Source organism: Artemia sp. Qi Xiang Cuo, chromosome 17 (genome assembly GCF_049724085.1).
Source record: "Artemia sp. Qi Xiang Cuo chromosome 17, ASM4972408v1, whole genome shotgun sequence".
NCBI lineage: Eukaryota > Metazoa > Arthropoda > Branchiopoda > Anostraca > Artemiidae > Artemia > Artemia sp. Qi Xiang Cuo.
In genome coordinates, this window is record NC_142810.1 from 24,147,407 (window position 1) to 24,171,018 (window position 23,612).

The 23,612-nt window shown below is 33.7% G+C and overlaps 1 protein-coding gene across 4 annotated transcripts in view; it reads right to left on the bottom strand.

Annotated features, from left to right (window-relative positions):
* Positions 1–626: 626 nt before the first annotated feature.
* Rbfox1 (RNA-binding Fox protein 1) overlaps positions 627–23,612 on the bottom strand; it is a 299,703-nt gene continuing 276,717 nt past the window's right edge. For all 4 annotated transcript variants that reach the window (XM_089103487.1, XM_089103488.1, XM_089103489.1 and 1 more), the window contains 4 exons: positions 16,055–16,226; positions 13,330–13,378; positions 7,416–7,549; positions 627–1,276 (listed from right to left, as the gene is read on the bottom strand). In XM_089103487.1, coding sequence (XP_088959613.1) covers positions 1,174–1,276; positions 7,416–7,549; positions 13,330–13,378; positions 16,055–16,226 — 458 coding nt within the window. In that variant the 3' untranslated portion in view covers positions 627–1,173. The remainder of the gene's footprint in view (positions 1,277–7,415; positions 7,550–13,329; positions 13,379–16,054; positions 16,227–23,612) is intronic.

Genomic DNA, 23,612 nt, shown 5'->3' on the forward strand with positions numbered 1-23,612 from the left:
TACTTTATTAGTTTGATTATTTTATTAGAACTAATTATCTAGTTCCCGTAAAAACACTTTAGGTATTGAACGCTTGTTGAAGATCACATAACACGAATTAATTAATTATGAAGTCAACAACATTGCACGTCACCAAATATTATCAGTTAAAACTATATAATATTATATTGTAATTATATGATAAGTTAAGCATACATATAAGTTAAACGAATAATATTACCGAATTGCAGAAATAATATGCAGAAAAGTGTAAGATAACTTGCGTGATTGATCATAAATCAATTGAACTAAATCATCTACAAGATTTTTATATTTTATTAATATATGCAACATCCAATTCTGATTGGCTCTTATTCAATATTTAAAAGTTAAAAGTTTAAACTGAAGAAAACTCTACAAAGTGGCAAGGGTCGTGGACTTTACCAAGCTTTAATGCGTACTTTTCTACGTTCGGTGTGCTTTCCAATCGTATGCATCATAAGACACATATTAAAATTAGTACTAATTTTAATTTTATTTGACTCTTAATTAGCTTCAAATAATTGGCTCAATGTATAAGAGCCAAAAGTTTAGACTGAAAAAAACTTTTAAAAAGCAATGAGCCTTGTAGACGTTATTCAGTACTAGTACTTTGTTTTCTAAAATTGGTCACAGAGCATGCGTTTTAACTTCAACTAACTCAAATTCTATCTAATTCTGATTGGCTCTTAATACTAGAGCCAGAATTTAAACTGAAGAGCCCTTCTATGAAACAGCCAGTCTCATGAGCTTTATTCAGTTTTAGCGCGTAGTTGTTTAGAAATGGTGTTTTTTGTAGCTTGAAGGAACAAGGAACATACACCCGAATTTGATTAATTTCTCCATAACAACACCATCAATATCAATGAAAAAGCGATTTAATTCTTGAAAGTAAAGCCAAGAATATAGAGTAAACTTCTCTTGACAAAAATTAATATAGTTAAGTCCTTCTGTAAGTGTCATTAAACGAGAAACTTCCAAATAATGCCTAATTGAACTTATATGTGAACAACCGTCAGAAGAAGAAGCAGATACACCGGCAATGAAGCGTCACCCGCGACGCAAAGAGTATTAACTGAGCAAAAAAGTTACAAACAACTGTCTCTATCATTTACAACTTGAACTGTAACCATAGTCTACATCAAAAGCCATAGCTCAATACGGAGCGTATCTTTGGTACGTTCCTCGAAGAAGACCAGCAGTCACGGGTCCTATGCTGCTCAAATAAGGGTCGGCCGAAGCTGCAGATGCTGCGATCCTATAAAAAAAGGTTCAACAAATTTATGATCAATAAATTCAGTCATATTTAATACATAATTTCTTTGTTACATTTTAGTATTTAGTTATCTCTACTTGTTGACTGGTATTTGACAGTTCTTTATTCGAATCTTAGTTTACTTGATGTTTTATTATTCACTTCATTGTTATTCGTTTGATTTTTCATTTGATTTCATATCCATTTGATTGTTATTCGTTTCATTTCCATTTCATATTCATGTCAATGTTATTTGTTTCATTTTCATTCCATTTCATATTCGTCCGATTGTTGCTGGCTAGATAGTTTCAATGTTTCGCACTTTTATTTGACATACTATAATAATATTAGTGTATGTCAATGACAATAATATTATATATAACTCATTACTGAGGAAAACACATTCTATTGTAGGTTACTATATGAATTCTATTGCATCGAAATATCAATAAAAAAAATCATAAATGAGTCATATTGCCAACCTATCTTTAACCCACGGAGTTTTCCCTGATTTACTAAAGTCAGCCATTGTTATTCCAGTTCTTAAAAAGAGCGATCCAACTGAGATAGGTAATTATCGTACAGCCTCAATTCTTCCTGTTATACGTATCCAACTTTCTCGAGAGAATCATCTTCAGACCTCTGTCTACCTTTCAGTTTGACTATCAGCACCCCGTTTCTTTTATTTCTCCTCACCAATATAGCTATAGGACGAAATTTTTAACTTCTCATGGTCTAATTGACGCCACACAGTTCATACGCTCACAACGCGACCTTAAAAAACTGTATTGGGCTTATTTTTGGATTTTTCTAAGGCCTTTGACATGGTCGATCATAGTATATTAATAAGTAAATTAAATAGTTACGGGATTCGTGGTGTTCCACTCTCTTGGTTTGATTCTTTTTTTATCTGGAAGGGTACAGAGTGTGAGCCTAGGTGGAGTATCCTCTCAGCCCTTACCTGTTCGGAGGGCTGTCCCGCAAGGCTCCGTTCTTGGCCCTATTTTATTTCTCCTATATATCAATGATCTTGTTATGGACCTGGGCCTTCAGTGTATCCTGTATTATTTGCTAATGACAGCAACTTCTTCATCACTGGCTCCAATTTACCATCGGCAATAACCTCTGCCCAAGTCCTTCTGAACAGAGTCCAGGCGTGGTGCCTTACGAATAACATGACCATTAATAGCAAAAAAAGTCAAATAGTATTATTCAGAATTCCCTACAACAAAGACGTAATTCAACCTGCTCTTGGTCTCAGGTACTCCTCCGACATCCTCCCACAAGTGGAGGTTGCCAATTTTCTTGGTGTATTTATTGACTCATGCTTATCATTCTCGAATCATACTTCTTACATCACAGCAATAATTTTGAGACAAGTAGCTATGATTAACTGTGTGAATTATTTTCTTCCTCCTGACATCCTAGTTACGCTCTATTATTCCTTTATTTTTCCTTACCTTTCTTATTGCGGATCAGTTTGGGGAAATACAAAACGGTCCTTCACTAAAAAACTCAAAATTTGCCAAAAAGCGTGCCATTAAAGCAGTTTTTCGGCTTCCCCGTCTATATCCAACCCGTGATTTGTATTCAGATTTTGGAATAGCTCCACTTGATCAAATCATACAAAAACTAAACTTATCGCTCGCTTACTCTGCTTTCCTCAATAATCTTCCACCTCAACTACTAACCTATTATAATATTAATAATTCGGAAGCCCACTGGCTCCGTTCATCCAATAGAGCCTTTAAAATTCCTAAATGCGTTTCTAGTGCTGCCCAGCAATCTTCCATTTACAAATCTATCATTCAATGGAACAAAATACCCTCCAGTGTTGAACTAGCCACAAGTTTCTGCAAGTTGTATAAAAATATAACAAAACTGGATAATATAATTTAATCTTTCCATTATTAACCAATTTGCTTTAATTACCCATGTTTTATTCGTCTATTTTTTTCAGTGTTACTTTAATTTTGTCTTTTTTTTTGGTCCTTAACAAGTTATCTTCTAGGATCTTTATTATTATTGATGTTTGTGTGATGTTTTTTCTCGAATAAAACTGAAATTGAATTGAGTCGTTCAGATGTCAAAACGACTAAATCCACTTTACGTTTGGGTAACTTTTAATTCACAGCACTTGATCCACTATATAATTTATACGTTTATTAGCATTTTCGAAAAAAAAAGAAGCAAAGATCATTATTAAAAAGAAAAATATTTTGACTGCTTAACATAAACAAAGATTTGCAGAGGCCATTTGGATGATCTCCATACTAAAATGGACTTAGCCACATTCTCTCAACCTTTGCACAAATGCAAATACCATAAAATCCGGGTTATTTTCTATTAGTTTAATGGGGCACCGAAATTGAAACTAGTAATGTACGTTATTTTCAAAATTTCTTTGTTGGTTTGCTTTGGACTTGGTGATTTTGGCTTTTGAACGGTTAAAACATAGTGACTATAAATAAAACATTATAATAAAACATATAAATAAATTTATATGTTTTATTTATAAAACATATAAATCAAACATTATAATGTTCTTTTTGCTTTAACGGCCACAACTAACTCATAAATTATTTCAAAATAAGTGACTGGATTCCCTGATTACTTAGGATCATCTCATCAGAAAGATGAGGAAGATCGAAAGAAATGTTTTTTTTTTATATTCCGAATATTGCTTCACACTTCTTTAAGTTTGCTTCTTTTTATTCTCCTCTTTATTGTTTGGTGATTTTATATACCTTTGAAGCTTTTAAAGGAAATTTGAAATCCTTTATAGGAAATCCCTGGAAGGCCAAAGATCTCCTATATATCAGACACTGTAATTACTGAATTCTATTTTTAGCAATATACAAACAACTTACCCCCAAACCCCTTAATTTGAAAGTGGCATTATCAGTTCTTTTCCTCCCTTTGCTTTTCTTCTTTTTAAAATTTGTGTTATTGAAAATTGTGTTGTCAACAAGGCCGTATCCAGAGGGGGGGGGGATCTGAACCCCCCAGAAATGTTTTTTTGACGCGTAAAAACGTAACAAAAATGGATATAAACAAGTTTTGTATGCGTTTTTTGAGGTTTTTTGTGTACCCCCCCCCCCCAAAAAAAAAAAACTTTGAGTAAAACCTCCCCCCAAAAAAAATATCCTGGGTACGATCTTGGTTGTCAATAACAAAAATCGTTCTTAGTGGGTTGCATCTGACGCTGCAACAGTGATGACATTTTTGGGCTATTGCAGATATATGATAAGTGATGGTAACTATGCCAAAAAGTGAGGCGAAGATGTTGTTTTCAGGGTAATTTTTTGTTGAAGGAAAGAAGTTAGATAGTAAAAAAGAAATATACCACTCGATTTTCCGTGCTGCCATACTCTTTCCAAGTGTAATAATCCCTGATGTCACATTGCGTCCTGGATCCTAGCGCAAGTTTATCGGACCAACATATTTTGTGCCCCCCTAAAAATCCTGGATCCGCCCCTGCCTGCCCCCTCAACGCGGCTGAATATAGACCTAGCCCAGGGGCGTATTTGGGGTTTCAGGGAGAGAGCATAAGCTAAAAGCTACTTGAATTTTAAAGACTTCCAAGCAACCCAGTCTACTATCGTTACTGTCTTCTCTGAGTATTTGTATATAAGGTTATTACTAAGATTACTTAAAGCTATGTTACAGCAAAAAGTTATAACCAAACAGAAAGTTCATTAGGAAAGGCCTTGCTAGGCTCTGGATCAGATACAAAATTAAACGAACATTTTGAATACTTTTTATATTTTGGTATGTCTCAATTTCTTACCAAACGTCAACATACCCACCATTATATATCAATTTGTGATGAGATGCGGAAGTGTTCAATCTGGCTTTTCCTGTCCAACTGGGAAGGTACGATTCTTCCCCCTAAGTGCACCACTGTCCTAAGCTATAAACGAACGCAATGAAAAAATTAGGGGAATAAATAATGCAAACCCCCAAAACAGCAAACTTTTGTATATACCCTATGGTCATATCCAGTCCCATTGGGGAGAGGATGAGCGAGGAGGTTATTGTGATGTTAGTAATTATTTTAAGTGGAAACAGCATTGAAGAGTGAGTCGCATGGTATATTTCTTTCTATTTTTCTAGTTTCTTTTGTTCTGCTTTCTTTTTTTCTAGTTTCTAGCAGCATAAATTTATCGTTTCTATATATATTGTTTAAACTTTAGATTATATTTGCAGAAAGCATTAAACAGTGAATCAATTCAATTAATTCAAAAAAACAACTGCCAAACAAAGCCACCAAGAAAAGGGTAACTACTAAGCTCGTATGAGCAAGGCCGTATCCATGATTTGTTTTTGCGCGGGTGAGGGGGGGGGGGGTTACAATCAAAATAAAAAAAAATCATTCTTTCCCGAAAAAAATGTTATGCTCATTTATTGTCAATCTCATGACACGAAGTGACTCCTGCAAGGTGACACTACTACCACTATATTCTCTGATATGGTTAGAAGCACCAGATAAATGAATTAAAAGATAGCTCCTTTTTCTAGTTTCTAGCTCTAACAAAAATAATTTGGAAAATATAGTACAACATAATCACTTTCTTTCTATGATGGAACATTTTCATATCTCATCCTGTTTCCTCGCTATCAAAGAGATAAAGGACGAAAGTCATTAATTTGAAGTTCCATATTCAAACAACGATGACAATCATGATCTCGGTCAAAAGAACAGTCTAAAGAGATGGCTTTTTCATTGAAATCGAACACAAAAAACATTCCCTGTTTGAAAAACAGGGGTCTCTGACCTTGAAAACCAAGTAATAAATCTTCCTTCTTAATAGAGAGTAGGTTTCGAATACCAGAGGGTACTATCCGATAACAATAATCGTGATTCCTTTTTTATGCGACTCAAATTCTCTTCATACTTCAGCAACAGAATAGACGAAAGTTATGACAAAATAAGAGATAAAATCAAAAAAAAATTTTAGATTCTTAATTTCTGCATTTATTTGTATCAACAGCTCGAGTTCGCTCGAGCCTCAGGGCTTCTAGCTTGAGGGGGCTACTAGTAGATCAAAACCTACATCAAGAAAACCTGAAGGTCAGAAAATTAAATCAAGACAAACAGCCTCTTAAATATACAGGTCATTTAGTATGAGCCTCGCCAGGAATTTTCACGGGGAGGGGGGGGGGGGTAGTTTTATCAGAAGATTTGTTTTACCAAGATTTAAATGATGAAACTACCCATTTTTCAATTTCAATACATTTCCTAAAGTCGTCTTGTTTCCCAGTGTAGAGGAGGGGGGCATTACATCTCTGGCCCTCCTTATCAGGGTCCATATTATGAGAGCTAACTTGGTTTACTTGGACTGCTGTGCAGAAAACTTCCACCCTAGTTTTGTCAGTTTCAGGTTTTATACGAGTTGGATACGTTTTGCATAAAACTGTTCAGTTATCTTCCATTCCAAGTGACAATCCCGAGGGGCGCAAAACTAAAAAACACAACAATTTTTTTTCTTAACAAAAACTGGACTGATGTGATTTATCGTTAACCGTGCCAGGTGCACTTTGTTGCTGCATCGCCTATTCACAAAAAAGTAATTTTCTAGAAGTTCGGGGATTCGAAATTCAGGCGAATCCCCGATTTTTCAGGGATTTTCCAGAAAATCTTTCAAAAACGGAGCGAAAAAAAAAAACGCTTGGTCATAGGGGCGCCAAAGATTTAAATCTAGTCCTGCCAAAAGGATAACTGCATTTAAGTTATATGTCACTTGAACTAAATTGATTAATTCTTTTAGACAAATTAAGATGTTATGTTCACTTTAAAATGATAAGCTTAAACAATACTTCGACAACTGGAACTCTTAATAAATTCGAGGATTAGGCAACCATCCCCATCCAAGTTAGATTATTTACAGTTTCACACCTTGAAAAAAATAAATGTATCTGATTATTAGTCCTGTTGAGTTTATTTTTGTCATTTTGAAAACCGATAGAAAACCAGTTGACAATTTCATTTGTGCCTTTTTCAAAAATTTCTACAGGCTTCAAACTTTAATTACTTTAATTACTCAACTTTTTTACTTTAATTACTCAAACTTTAATTACTCAATTGTTGGTAGTGCATTTAATATTTTGATTTTGGACAGTAAAGTAATACCAAACTTACCCAGCAGGTAAGGCTGCATAAGCGGCCATTTGTTGGGCACCGGTTGCCCCAGCGTAGGCTCTGGCTGCTGCTGTATAGTTGGCGATCAGTTGTGCTGCTGCAGGATTATTTAGGTAACTTTGTGAAGCGGCTGCCTACAGAGGAAAGCAAGGTTAAATGAGGGTTTATGTTTGGCCCACTCCCACGAGTTCACATTCATTATTCAGTTTTGAAAGCACAAAAAAGTAAAATAATAATAATAATTAAAAATTTTGTATTAATTATTTATATTGATTAGTTAACCAATTCATATTGACTATTAATTTCATATCATATAACCCAACAGTAAAAAAAGAGCATGAAGAAAAACAGAAAATAATACTAACATTACTGTATCTCATTGATTTCTGGTTCAGGAGTTTAAAAGTTAAGAAAGTGTTCTTGTATTCTATGACAGGTCTAGGAATGGAAGTCCTTTTTTTTATTACCCATTGTTTATTTTAAAGTTAATCCCTAGATTTCAGTTTAACACAAAGTTTTATTGGCTAATACCCTTTCCGAACCACCAAAAAAAAATAAAAAAAAAAAAGAAAAAAAAAGAAGAAAATGAACTCGTTAAACTTAGACGAATACATGCAGGGCAATGGTAAAAGCAAAAGGAAGCTCATAAAAGCAATGAAACAAACCAAGCTAACCAGAGAATAAACGGGAATACATAATATAAGGATGGGAGTTAGAGAAGAACAAAATAATAAAACCATCTACGTCTAATTAAACTAAATCAAAGCCGAATCAAACAGTTCGTGGTAACAAACTGTAAGTAAGGAGCAACCCGGCTCAATAGTAACCGAAACTCTAAGAAACAGAAAACCTACATATACATCTAAATATTCGGATTTTTATGCTGATTTCAAATATGCAAGTTTCATCAAGTTTAGTCTTACCTGAGACATTTTTTTTTCAGGGTTGATCGTATCGACCCAGGGGTCCTAGAATATGGCGAGAGGTCTCATTCGAATGGAAACTAAAAATTCTAGTGCCATTTTTATTTGGACCAAAAAATTGGAGGGCAACTAGGCCCCCTTCCACCCTCATTTTTTTCCCAAAGTCACCCGATCAAAATTCTGAGATAGCCTTTTGTTCGGCATGGTCGAAAAATCCAGTAACTATATCTTTGAGTACAAGGCCGTACCCCGGATGGAGGGGTTAGGGGGGTTTGAAGCCCTCTCCGAAATGTTTGTCTGGCTCGTAAAAACGTAACAAAAATAGATATAAACGAATTTTTTATGCGTTTTTTAAATATTTTTGTGTAACCCCCCCCCCCGAAATTTTTTTTTTTTAGTAAAACCCGCTTCGAAAAAAAAAATCCTGGGTACGGTCTTGTTTGAGGATGACTTAACCCCACAGTCACCGGGGAAGGGTTGCAAGTTATGAACTGTGCCCTATGTTTACACATAGTATTGGTTATTGGGAAGTATACAGACATTTTCAGAGGGTATTTTTTCTAGTGGGTGGGGGGGGGTGGAGGTTACGTGAGAGGATATTCCCATGGAGGAATTTTTCATGGTGGAAGGAAATTTTCCATGAAGGGGGCGCCAGATTTCCCAGCATTATTAAAAAAATGATCAGAAATTAAATAAAAAAAAAAACAAGCCTTTTCAACTGAAAGCAAGGAGCAACATTAAAACCTAAAACGAACAGATTTTATTAGGTATATGAGTGGGTCCGCCCAATATCCAATACCTCGCTCTTTACGCTAAAGTTGTTTTTAGTACTCTCAAAAGAGCTACTTATTCTAACTAAACGGCTTTTATGATTCAGGGGTCATTCTTATAGAGTTGGAATAAAATTCGAGCTTTGGTGTAAAGAGCGAGGTATTGACTAGGGGGCGAACCCCCTTATGTACGTGATAATTTCTGTTCGTTTTAAGTTTTAATGTTGCTCCTTACTTTCAGTTGAAAAAACTTGTTTTTTTTCTATTTAATTAACGAAAGAACCAACAATACTTTTTCTTTAGTATGCATTAGATCTGCTTTGGTTTATTAGAATATAGACTAATCGTAAATTAGATTTTATTTCCAGGATAGGTTCTAGTATAAATAAAGAAACTCTAGGGATTCTTCTACTTTATCCAATTCAGTAGGTTTTAGCTTGAAGAACTACTTTGTCTCTTTACAAAAGAACCCCATTTTCACAGAACTTATTTTACAGGATTTCCGCTCCTAGGGAAGAACATTGTGTTTAATATATGAGGTAGAAGTTTGTGAGAGGGCGGAAGTCAAATTATTTCAAGTCATTATTTCTTACTACAATATTTAAAACTTAAAAAATAACCTATCACTGGCGTATCCAGGGGGTGGGCGCGGGGGGCTCCCCTCCCCTAGCGTAGTCTAAAGTAGTGTAATTTACTTAATTAACTCAAGATTGCGTTAATTAAGCTTGCTCCTAACGCAAGTTTATCGGATCAACCTATTTTGCGCCCCCCCCCCCCGCAAAAAAAATTCCTGGATCCGCCCCTGGAACCTATTGCCATATTCAGCAATAAATATATCAGCCAGACTTATCCATAACTGTGAAAATCATGCAATTTTCCTCAAAGAATCCTGAATTTTTCCAAGAATAAACAGAACCAAAGAATAAAAATTGACTGAAAAAAAGAATAAAAATGTCATTAGTTAACGACTTCAACAACATTTAAGCTTTTTAAGTTAACCATTCATGACCATATCATAACTATCGCATTTTGTACTTATACATAGAGTCAATCATAGGTCAACCGCTAACACCTCATCACAGTACAAAGTCACCTAAGGCCAGCAAAACTACGCATGCTTCTCCTCCGCCCTCCTCTATATTCACAGCTTCACTCCTTTCCTCCTCTTATAAAATTCTCACTTTCTATATATCATATCTTATAATTTCTTCCCAAGCATTTGGGGCTTTATTTATTTATTTTTTTCAGTCGCTATGGACCGTAGTTCGCTCTTTACAAGATTTTAGCCACTGCTGCAACCATGATCAAGCTCATTTCAAGGTCACAATTATCAATTTTGCCAATTATTATTTGCCAAAATTATTAATTATTAATTGTAAAAGAACTCTTGGGTAAATTAACCAAGCAACTTCAAAATAAGCCTCTTCAACAGCTTCCTATTCTGAAGTTTTAATGTCTCCGAGTCAGACTAGTACAACTTAAGGCAAAAAAAAAACATTAAAACTTTTTCTAAAACGTCCAGAATCCACGAATAAATTTGAAAGTATAAAAATCAGTATCAATCACATCTTGTTAGACTAACTAGTCACAAGTTTTAGAAAGATGACTGGAAAGGGAACGTATTCTAAAAAATTTTGACGAAAGTTAGAACAAATTCAAGGGAAATAAATTCTTCCTGATCCGAAATTAAATACAACTGCTTTCTCAGCACAAAAGTGTTAATTCTAAAAAACGTATAACTGACTTGGGGAAATCATATTTTTGCTAGATTTTCTAAGCTATTCTTCTAGGCTTAGAAGACAGAAGCTTAATCTTTTGTCAAAACCATTTTATTTAACAGAAAGAATTTTTGATATTTCTCCTTTTCATGATATTATAACTTTACATAGTTGAATTTTTACATTTTTCAAATTTTACAGTTTTTTAATTTCTCATTATTTCTGCTTTCTAATTTAATTCTCATGGCATTTTCATATACCTTTCAATATATTGTTTGAAAGATTTACCGTGCATCATTAACTCAAAAGTGTTTTGAAGAACTTAAGAAGTTACTTTTGTGTAAGCTAGTGGAAAATTTCCCCTAGCTTACACAAAAGTGGCAGGAACAATCTCCCCAAAATATACCAAATTGAATATTGCTGCAGCTTTGGTTTCAAAACCGTTTGATCGATTTAGTTTAAGAATCCATGTATTTAGATTTATACATCCTTTTTTTAAACAAAAATAGAACGGCATTCTGGGAGATAAAAGTAAATATGTTACCATATTAATCCAACTAAATGCAAAATTGAAAGGCATAAACAGGACTCATAAGATCTTTTGCTCTCATACCTAAGACCGAATCAATAGTACTTTATATTTAATTTTTTTTTAATTTTATCCGATTGTTCAATCTGATAGATCTCATCTTGTTGGGTTGATTTTGGATTTTTTTTTTTTTTTAGTTTAATATAAAAAACTTAACATAAAGAAACCCTCTCCAAATACCACAGTATGGTATGGAGGAGGGATAATCAAACATATCCAAAAATGAGAGAAAATAATTATAATTAACATTAAACTCAGAAGGGGTTTAAAAACATTCTATATAGGTTAAAAATGTATTTTCTTAACCCTTCATTAATGTTATTCTATATAATGCAGGGTTTACTCTGTGTTATGAATGAAGCTTTTTTAATCTTATCCTCTATTAGTTATTTGATCGCCTATTTCTTTTCTACTGCGGCATTCGACTTGTACCTTTTCATTTTTAGCTATTGTATATGTGACACGAAACGCCTAACTTTGGGCAAATACCTCACTTTGACAATTGTGGCTAATGAACAGCTGTTTTGTATTATTGTATTAACTATGTGTTATCTTTTTTATCACTGGATCTTATTTTATTACCTTAGGTACAAGTTATACTTAAAGTATATCTATGAGTCTGGATTGATAGAAAATTATTTTTTAGGCTGTATATATTTATATTTTAAATGGAATATTTGCTTGCATATGATGCTACATTACGTAACCCCATATACAAAGCTTGTGTAGAAGAAAAGGCATAAAGTTAGGTCTGACAATATTCCACGGTTAAGAGGGTTACGTGGGTAGCGGTCTTCAGGATACCATTAGGCACTCTCTGCGTGTGTGTGTGTGTGGGGTACTAATTTAAACCAAAATAGAAGATAAATTCTTAGTCGTGACGCAGGACGAGACCAGGTTAGTGGTCACGGTGCACTTTTTTCTCTTCTTTTTGCATACTTTTTTTCAAGGTGCAGGTTATTACCACGGTGCAATTTTTTTCTCGTCTATTTTCACCCTTTGTTTTACACTACAGGTTATTATCAGGGTGCACTTTTTTTTTCACATTTTTTGACGGTGCATGTTATTACCAGGGTGCAATTTTTTTCTCTTCTTCTGAACTCACCACCGTTTGCTTCTTTTCGCGCGCTTATTGCTGATTGTACCATTGGGCATAGATGAATTGACCTTGCAATCGTTTTTTCTTGATTTATTGCATTAACTGAGGAAAATAATGGTGTTACACAAGTTAATTCTTGTAAATGGTCTTGCGTTATTTTCAATATTTGCACTTACTAACCATGACCCGGCATGCCCATGTTCATTCTATGGATGTTTCTCTTTTTTTTTTTTGGTTTTTGACTGTTCACTGATGACGAGGAAATACCATTACTCAAGTGCAGGTTTTCTGTAGCATCAAGGAAAGTTGTTCTTCTCTTTTTTGAATTCTTCTTCAAGAATTAAAACTGTCTGTCTATTTTAGCATTAGTTATAATCTGATTTTATGCTATATATGGCCACATATTGCTTTCTACATACTTTATTGATATTCTAAAGTAAATAGTAGTTTTAGCTCAAATAGCTAATAATAGTAGTTTTAGCTGAAAATGTCATGACATTTTCAGAAATCAGCTCAAATATCACAGCCTGACAGTCTTTGTAAGTTTCAGTCACCCAGTTCCAGTAGGCTATTAAATATAACCAAGTTTATATAAAAATTATAAAGTATACATATAAAAATGTAAAAGTATATAAAAAAAAACAACTAAATAATAAAAAAAATAATATTAAAATAATAAAGTTTGTCTGAAAGCAATTTTTTACTATATATGTTTTTTGTTTTTTTGGCGGATCTCAAGAATCCTTTCAAACATTGACATTTTCCTAGAAAGCTCCACCACCAAGAATATTAATTATTGAAAATAAAGAGTTTACCTGTAAGGGCATCTGAGCTCCAAAGAGGGGGTCGTAAGCAGCATACATTCTAAAATGGGAAATCTCAAATAAGACAAAAAAGGGGGAAAAAACAACAACACAATAACACAAATAACAATTAGATCTGCAGTATTTTCAGAACACTAATAACTATAAAATAATCCCCAGAGCTTATTTGTCATAATCATTACTCTTTACAAGTTTATTATATGAGAATAAAGTAAAAAAAAAACTGAATGCGCCCCAACTCTAAAACCATCTCCCAGCATTAAAAACCATCAATTTATGATTATGAAAGTGTTTTGAAAGTATTTTCTCTTAAAATAGTCTAGTGTTAACCTCTGAGAACTCATTCTGTAGGCAGATCATTTCACATCCCACCAGGATCTATCAAGACTCATACATGGCAGAGCTAAGTCGATGAGACCTACTTGCCATACTATTTGTCCTCAAGAATACCTCAAGTACTCCCCGCTGGGAGAACCTGAATCCGACATACTGCCGCCGTGAGAAATCACTTCCTAGCAGCAGGTACCCCAGGCAAAACGTATCCTAATTACTTTCAGTTGATACATATATAATATATAATTAATTTAAATATACATGATAAATATATAATAAATATCAAGAAAAAAGATTAATTGCCAGGATTAGAGTCATATCGTCAAATGGCTTTACTTTAGAACCTGATATAAAAATAAGTTTTCCATTACTGCAACAGGCTACCTTCCTCGCCCCAACTCTGGCAGAGGGAGCTTAGAGTTACACTAGAGTTTACGACGAATTATCAATGGTTATTAATTTGTAGCTGTGTCAAATACTAGTAATATAGAATTATTTCAGACCGGTGTTCCGATCTGATTTCAGTGCGAGTCTGAAGAGATTTTTGTACTAAAATTTTCGCATAATTTTTAAACTACTATTTAATGGTTCTGTATATTGAATAAAACCCATGATGATATTTGGAAAGGAGAAATTATGATACAATTTTAAATCCTAATTTGTAATTAGTCAGGATCAATAATAAAGGATAAGCGCTCATTAGGGTAAATAGTTGCTTCCCGACAAAACCGCATTCCGGGATCGACTTCGTACTCCGGCTAAAATCGGTTTTACACTGGCATTGGTGAATGATGCGATCGTATTTCAGACAAAAGTAGGAAGGAGTTTCAGGTAAATATAAAAAGATCTAGGAGGGAGTTACAAAAGAATATACAGTATTCATATTCAATGCAATAACCCCGAATATGCAAGTGTATTTATCAAGTGTGGACGATTTAAAATGCAAATGGTTTATAGCTTTGCGTTAGAATTTCTTTTTTCTTGGGTTGTTTCACTACGAATTCTGGAATGGAAAATTTAATTATTTCATTGTTCGTTCGGAGCAAAGAAATTACAGTTTAGGGATTTCAGTATCTGATGACGTACATGTACAGAATTTTCACCTTGATCCTTTTGTTCTGTAGTTCAGACAAGTCGCTAAATTATTTCCGAAGTAGTTTCAAATTGAAAAGCAATTTAATTTGTAAATAGTTTTATCGGAAAATTTTCATCATTGTAGAATATATTAGAGGAATAGAATTGAGCAGTGGCATCAATTCCCAAAAATCATGAGGAGGGGAATTTTTTATCTTGGGAAGGGGGCAATTTTGTTTTTCTTCAAACGAAATGCAAAACAAAGGTATTTTTTAGAACCTAGCCCCAAACCCCCTTTATAGGGGTTGAGCACATGCCACCCAGCCATCCAATGGACACTACTGGGTGTGAGGCATGCAACTCCCCCTTCCTGCTTTCGCCATGCTACATGAATTTGAATAAATATCAAACAGAGCAGTGTTTATAGTCAATTATTTGTAAACCTTTCTACTACACTTTTCTGGTGATGACTGGCTTTGCATTGATATCATATAATATTGGTATGTGTGTACTGGTAAGCGTGTAGCCGAATCTTTCAGAGCTAAGGGTTCATGTGGGAGGAGATAGAAGAAGAGTGTCTTTATTAACTATTAATTTATTCTACAAAGTCTTTATACATGGTTTGAAAAATAACACAAGAGAAGAACTTTTACAGAAGTACTGTACGAGAGGAACTACTTGTAACATTTCAGAAATCCGTTTATACAATGATTTCCAAGGTTCTTAGAAACATGTTCTACTATATTAAAATTGTCCCAGTTCTACTTTCTGGTATTATAAACCTAGTTTTACCGATTCCCATTTCCACAGAACAGAGCATCATAAATCCTATAAACCCGTGTTCTACTTAGAATTTGTAGAATCCAATATAAATTTCAAAGATAAAGTGAAATTGCACTAAAATTAGGTCTCATGTTTCCTGTTCCAAGACTTACATTCAAAAGTTTACATATTAATATAGAATATTAAAGTGAAGCAGGTTTGGAGATATTATTTCATTTCGTTAAAGTGGTGTAGCTCGATTTAGATTGTCTAATTTCGAAGAAAGCCTCCTTACTACTGTACTGCAGGAGCTAAAAAAGTAAAAGCCCAATGAAATGACAATTTTGAAATTTTATGGAAATATTACAGGAAAAAAAAGAAAAAGTCACAGAAAAAAATCATAGGCTACAGACCCTGCAGACGACAAAATGCCAGCCTGAGCTGAACTCTGATTCTCGACATTTCACCAGAAGAGGAGAGCGACACCAAAGTCGAATTAACATACAGTTAGTTATATCAGAATAGTGATTAAGATTTAAAAACTTACGCAGGAAGACCAAGCGCTGCCAGTGAAGTTGGTCGTGCCAAGGCAGCTGCAGCTAGTCCAGCGGTCAATGGTCTCGTCCCACGTCGTTGGATGGCCACGCCGCGGAGAGCCATAGCTGCTTCGAGGTTTGCAAGATCTGTAACCCAATCAATACTAGCATTATTGACCACACCTATTAGGATTATGATAAATATAGACACAGCTTTAGAACATGAAAGGAAAGACTAAGTAGTCAAATTTAAAAGTGAAACTCCATCTTAGTTTTGATTGTTGGTAATGATAATGTTAATTTCAGAATCATCAGATGTTTGACATCATTTAATGAGAAAAAAATCCAGATAGAAAAAAGTTTCTTCCATTTCCAATACGAGATAAGCAAAGGTTATATTCATATGAATTGTAATCTCTCAAAAAAGCTAAAGAAAACATTTTGATGAAAAAGTGAATCTTCTATATACATTTGAACATCTTCTAGTAATTCAAGTAAAAAGTAAGTAAGTAAATATGATGGCGCTAGACCCTTCAGATCCAAACCGGCGGTGCTGATCTCCGTTTCGTGGCCCTTCAGCCAGGAAGTGCAATGGGGGGTTGGGGCCAGTCATCCTGTGCTTTCGCACGCCCTTCCTACTTACCTTCCCCAGATTTCTCCACGTACCCATTTAGACCTGGGTCGACTCTGGCTGAGCTTACAGAGTCACACCACTGACCCCCGTCCCGAAACAAACAACTGACTACGCAGGGGATCGAACCCGTTCCCCTGGACATAGAATTCTCAAACCAGCCCGGCAACCACTTGGCCAGAACGGCTTTAAGTAATTCAAGTGTAAGTAACTGAACATTTCTAGTCTTTCTGACAAATTCAAGATATTACTTTTTCACTTTTTTTTAAGGGTTACGACCCTCAGTTACTACTGATGAGATGATGGTGTATCCGATCAATTTAAGTTATGTAACGATTATACCATGTAACGATTTCAAGTTTTTAATTTATTATGTCAAAGTAAATGTCATGTGACTCCTTAAAGGTCGATGTTTAAACTTCTAAAACCCCTTGATGAAATATAGCACTTCAAACCGCTTAAGACGAAATTCATATTATTTTCTAAGGGTGTAATTTTTTTTACCGTTCTACATATATTTAAAGATTTTCACTCTTTTTTTTCTTGCCATTTTGTTTTGTTTTTTATTCTAGTGTGGTGTTAATATCCATCTATTAAAATCTTCATGCTTAATAACAAACAAACTTGAAGTTTCTTTAGCTTAAGCAAAATATTTGCTTCTTTTTTATGTAATGAAATATACAGACCACCATAAAGATCATTCAACCTCTTAGGAGTGGACCAAAGAACAGCAATTGTGGCTGATATGGACAATCCACGGACTAATAGATCATATTCTTTTTTAAGATGTTTTTATTAAGTTTAAACATTATTAGATTTGTGTACCCCAGCAATAATGCTGTAAAATCTTGAAATCACCTGCTGAACATCAGAGGCGGTTTTAGGGGCGCAAAATTTCAAATAAATATTCTAACAGTTATAATCATTTTGCGATTTGAAACATTTTCTTTTTGTTAAATGAACTAGAGGGCGCCGTTATTAATTGAAAATTAAAAATAAAATGAATTAAAGACAACTAAATAATAAATAAAATAATTAAATTAAAAACAAATGATTAATTAATTAGTTAATTAATTCATTGAATTTAATTTTGTTAATAAGTGAAAACTTTGTAAAAATTGTGTAGGAGACGGGGGGGGGGGGGGGCTAATCAAGATTTTGCCCCGAGCACAACAGAGGCCAGAACCGCCACTGTAAACATGGACACTGACAAAACAAGCTGAACATTTTCAACAAATTGGTAGCAATGACAATACACAGCCTCATCATTTAAATGATGTAGCTGCATTTAAATGGACGTAAACATCCACTGTAAATCAGAAAAGTTTGAAGTATTTCTTCAGCTTCACGCTAAAAAAAAAGAAACATTTTGGCTGTTTCCATTTTAGATTTTAAATTGTTTGCCAGATTGTAAGGCTTCCCGTTGACTGAGAAGAGAACAGACAATTATTTACAGGATCTATATTCGTGTAAAAGTTTTATTGCGCGTATTATGTTTCAAATCAAATGAAGCAAAAGGCTTAATGTGGGCTAGATGATTTAATCTATAACATTATTGCATTTAAATATATTTTGGCATAACATAAAAACTACGGCTCAAAAAAATCTCCAGCTTTTGAAGCAAATAAACTTTGAAGTTTATCATTAAGAACGTTCACTTAATCCTGGTCATTAGCGTTATTTAATGAGCATCGAGATAAATCTGGCTCGTGTTCCAACAATGAAAAATTTATTTGGCATTTATTTTTCTTTATTTTTTGGAACAGATCCAAGAAGACTCGTTAAAAAATACTCAAAAGTCAGACTGATATTCTGTTAAGTCAGCTGCAATTGATTATGTTCTTTACTGGACAGGCCATTGGAAAAAGAAAGCATTCCACGAAACTTAATACTAAGCCAATTTAGCAATTTTCTAAGACCTTCAAAGCTCTAGATAATCTATGGAATAAATTTACTATTTAAGGTTTTTTATATAAGAAAAGAAATAGAATTCCAATAACATTTTAAATTTAATAATAAAAATATTTTCCCAAGCAAATAAGTTTCACTGATGTGTTTCATTCTTCTGTTACATAGGACAAACCAGTGTATTATCATACACTATTATCATTATCAATGATGAATCACAAAACTGAGTCAAGACTCAAACAACAAATGTCCATTGTTTTTACACCTTTACACCCCCCCCCAAAAAAGTACAGTTATCATCTCTATCAAATCTTGTATCGTTCTTGAACAGATAATTAAAGAAGTTACTTCACATAAATCTTTTTTGAACGACGAATCTATTAAACAAAGTTCAATTTTTTTTTCAGTCACGTATTTGGTTAGATTTTAACTTCGTCAGTATTAAGTATCTATAAGCTCAGCCAAGAGTCAACCCAGCTACAAATGGGTTCTCGAAGAAATATGGGGGAGAAACTCGGGAAGTGTCGGTTGATTTGCCTCCAACCATTCGTTGCACTCCTTGGTGAAGGCGGAGAATTAGAAGATCAGTACCTGCGCTACACAGACCACTGTTAGCATACAATTTTTTTTTATACTGACTTTAAATTTCCAGGACTTTAACAAAATCTATAGATAAGTTATCAATAATAGTTTTCGCCTGATATTCGCAGAAACATTAATCACAAAAGCACAATAAAGAAGTGAAACAAAAGCAATTTAATCACAGAATAAATCAATATGCAGTAAAGCAATTTTGCTTTTAGAATGGGACAGCAGCACTACCCCAATAAAGGGAATTGATTGGTTGCTACAGGAAGTATAGGTTCAGCTGTACTACATGCATAGGGCTTCCATAGGAGGAACTCGATTATCGGAGCCGCCCACGACTGCGGAGTCATTGGGAAGTGCTCTCTCTAACCCTGCGTTCAACTCACTGTATATATAATTAGCAGTAAGTTTACCGCAGATAATTTCTGCCTCTTCATTCTTGGTGCGAATAAACAGCTCTTCCCACTTCTTCTTGCATTAGCGCGTACAAACAGCTCCTCTCATTTGATCTGCCATCAGCGGTCCAATTACCCTGGAACGCGTATTTTGGCAGAAACTTTCTCAAAATGCCTTTGAAACCAACTTGAGACTTCGAAACATACTTTTAATTCCTAAAAACATCTAATAATAACATTGCACTACTAATTACCGATTTTCATATATGTATTCGAATAAATCAATTTAAAATTAATTTCTTTAAAATTTAGTGTTCCAAGGTTGAAGCCAAGTTTCGCTTTCAAGAGAAATCTGATTTGTCTTCCCGTGAAAAGATCTAATCTCGCTTATGTTTCTACGTTCTCTGGAGCACTCGCACCTCGGTCCGGGTTTTTATAATGGGTGAGATGTGGAAAGATCATACTGCCTATTATATATACAGTGGTTCAACTGAACTTACTGAAATTAATTATAGTTAATTACAATAACATATTGAGTAAGCGTAATTATTGTGCTCTATTTAACACGGTTCAAACATGAAGGTAGGTTCTTATATAGAAATAATTATAATAAATAAAAAAAACAACTTTGAAGCCCACATAGCCTTTGAAACTAACCACATATTAATAACCACTTATTAATAGTTAAATAGTTAATAATAGTAAATATTAGAAGGACTTTTAAAGTGTAAAAGAAGGAATTGAAGCTTATTTGAAGGTTTGAAGCACAATAAGCAAGTACAGTAATCAATGGCAACAGGTTTCAATAAGTGCTTTTGAATGTAATTCTGTAATTGCAATTGGCTATTGAAAGCCACAACTTAGAGAAATCAATTGCAATCAGCTTATTGAACGCTGTGTAGGTATGTCCCAGAATATTTCAATTTAGAAGATAGTAGCTTGTTACTGTACATACATACTAGTATTGTAAGTTTAACAAAATTTATTTTCAATTAAATTCATTTTTCGTTTCCTGAAGAATATACTTTTCCCAAATAGTCGTACTATCCATTTCCAGTGAGCTAAACCACAAATTTTTAAGAAATCATACTTCTAAAAAACATTTTTTGAACCTTCAATTGAGATTCTCCATTGCCAATAGTGTATAAATTCGACTACACTTTTTTCCTTTAAGTTGTAGGGCAAATTTTTTGCACTAAGGTAATTTATAGAAAACGATATTATCAATATTAATTCAATGTTATACTACAAGAATATAGTAAAAAAGCCTCATTGCAAAAGCTAATCGGAGAAAAGTGACGCTTGTTCGTACCCTTAGAATAGATACCATACATGTATTATGTGAAAGCACCTTAAAAATACAAAAAGACTTTTGACAAAAGTGATTATCATCATCATAGGACTAGAGGTCGTGGAAGCTTAGTCTCAGAAGTAAGGAGTACGAGTCGATCTAGTTTTGCAATTAGAAATTATGCAGTTAATTTGTGGAATGGTTTCCCGGAGAGCATTAGGGAGTCAGAAAACCAGTTTCAGTTTAAAATTAGATTAAAAAAGTTTTTGTTGGGTGGGAATTTTTTTTTTTTTTTTTTTTTTTTTTTTTTTTTTTTTTTAATGTTAAATTGTAATTAAGTTGTAAATGAAAATGTTAAAAAAATGTTAAATTGAGTTAATTTGTATTGAATGGTATGAAAAGAGTAGAAAGAGGGAATGAGTTTTGGTTTATGATAAAAGATTGTGTGACGCTGCTCAAGTCACAATAGTGGCTTAATAAAACGTCATACGTTCTTACCATCTCTACGTTTGTTGATAATGTTATTCAAAAAATGTGTTGTAAGTGCCAGTTAAGTATGATGTATTATTAGTTCAAAATAAAAGTCAAGTCAAGTCAAGTCTTTATTCTAAGGCACAAATATAACTAGATTGGAAAACATTTTTTAAAAGAGAGATTAAATACACACTTTGAACAAAACGATGCAACACCAATAAATGCGAAGCAGAAGGTAGCTTCTGCAGAAACAGAAGAAAATTTTTTGAAAACATTATATTATTTTAAAAGAATATCTTCTTTTAAAATAATATGTTTTCAAAAAACAGACCTTCAGAGTAAAATGATGTCACACCAATAAAGGCGAAGCAGAAGGTAGCTTCTGCAGAAACAGAAGAAAACTTTTTGAAAACAATATATTATTTTAAAAGAAGATAAAACAGACCTTTTGAGTAAAATGAAGTCACACCAATAAAGGCGAAGCAGAAGGCAGCTTCTGCAGAAACAGAAGAAAATTTTTTGAAAACAATATATTATTTTAAAAGAAGATAAAACAGACCTTTTGAGTAAAATGATATTACACCAATAAATGCGAAGCAGAAGAAAACTTTTTGAAAACAATATATTATTTTAAAAGAAGATAAAACAGACCTTTTGAGTAAAATGAAGTCACACCAATAAAGGCGAAGCAGAAGGCAGCTTCTGCAGAAACAGAAGAAAATTTTTTGAAAACAATATATTATTTTAAAAGAAGATAAAACAGACCTTTTGAGTAAAATGATATTACACCAATAAATGCGAAGCAGAAGGCAGCTTCTGCAGAAACAGAAGAAAATTTTTTGAAAACAATATATTATTTTAAAAGAAGATAAAACAGAACTTTTGAGTAAAATGATGTCACACCGATAAATGCGAAGCAGAAGGCAGGCTTAAATAAGAAATGAGCATGCAAATATGCATAAAATTTCATGCAACATTTCCATGACAGATTGTGTGTCAATTGATAGTTTACACCGTGTTTACACATTACGCGACTGGGAGCTTTTAGTGTCGGGGTAAAATTTCCTAAATATAACCAGGTCGGTTAATTTAATGATTTATTTTTGTTAAGGTTTAACGTTAAAGTTCCAAAGCATTAGTGATATAGCGTTTCATTTAAATAACGAATCACCTTAATAATAAGAACTTATACTCAAATAAAACAAAATCGTGGCAGTTGAATGATAAAAAAAAAATTTTCTGAAGCTAAATATGTCAAAACCCTATTCTAGTTTTGGCCTTTACAATAATTTATAAAAACACGCAAGATCCGACGCAAAAAAATTAGTTGTTAGCTCCTTTCGCAAGATAATTATATAATTATTTTAGATAATTAGATAATTAGATAATTAAGATAATTAAATAATTCATCACAAAGTCAGCCATTTCCATTCTTTGTCAGTTTTTCTTCAATTCTGGTTGCATGAAGTGAATTGACTGGGTAAGTGAATTACTCACACGTCTACGTTGCTCATTTTAAAAAGTTAACTAAGTTTTATTAAACCAAGAAGTTATCAGATGGATACAAAGATTGGAATACTAATGGAGAATAAATTACAAAGCTCCAACCGTTTTGTGGAACGTACAAACGAAGCACAATGCTACATTTTCATCTATTTCATCAATCGTTTACGGCAGTTGACTGATTTACTTCCCATCAGCAACTTCAATCCATCAATTAACGTAACTACTCATCAGGCTATGCCTGGAGTGAGCCAAGACAATCCATCCAATTCAGGGTAAAAAGAAAAGGCAAAATGAGCCAATTTCGTTGTCAAACACAGGTTTTCCACTAGTTCCTTTTTATAATATGTTAAACATCGGAAGTAATCCGTAGAAAATCCGTGGATGGCGCTTCGGATACAGTAGAATTTTCTGTAAAACATTAGGTGCAAAAAAGCCTTATGATCCAAGTGCATGACCGCAAAAACCCAACAGCTTTTACCGTCCGTATCGTTCAGAGTTAAAAGATTGGAATTTTGCCAGGATTTGAATCTTTTTCTCTTTCGCCTGCTGGTGAGGTTTTACGAACTTTTCTTTTTTCTAAGGGTTTTGTCCAAAACTCTTATAACAAAAAGTACCAATATCCAATACCACAGACGGAAAAAGTCGCAGATGAGACTGTATCAAAATTTTGCTATGACGACCCGTTGATATCGAACCAAAAAATAAGATTTGTAGCAGAATTCTCTGGTGATTTGGGGTAAATATTATAAGGAAAGAGTGAATATGACGTTTCAATA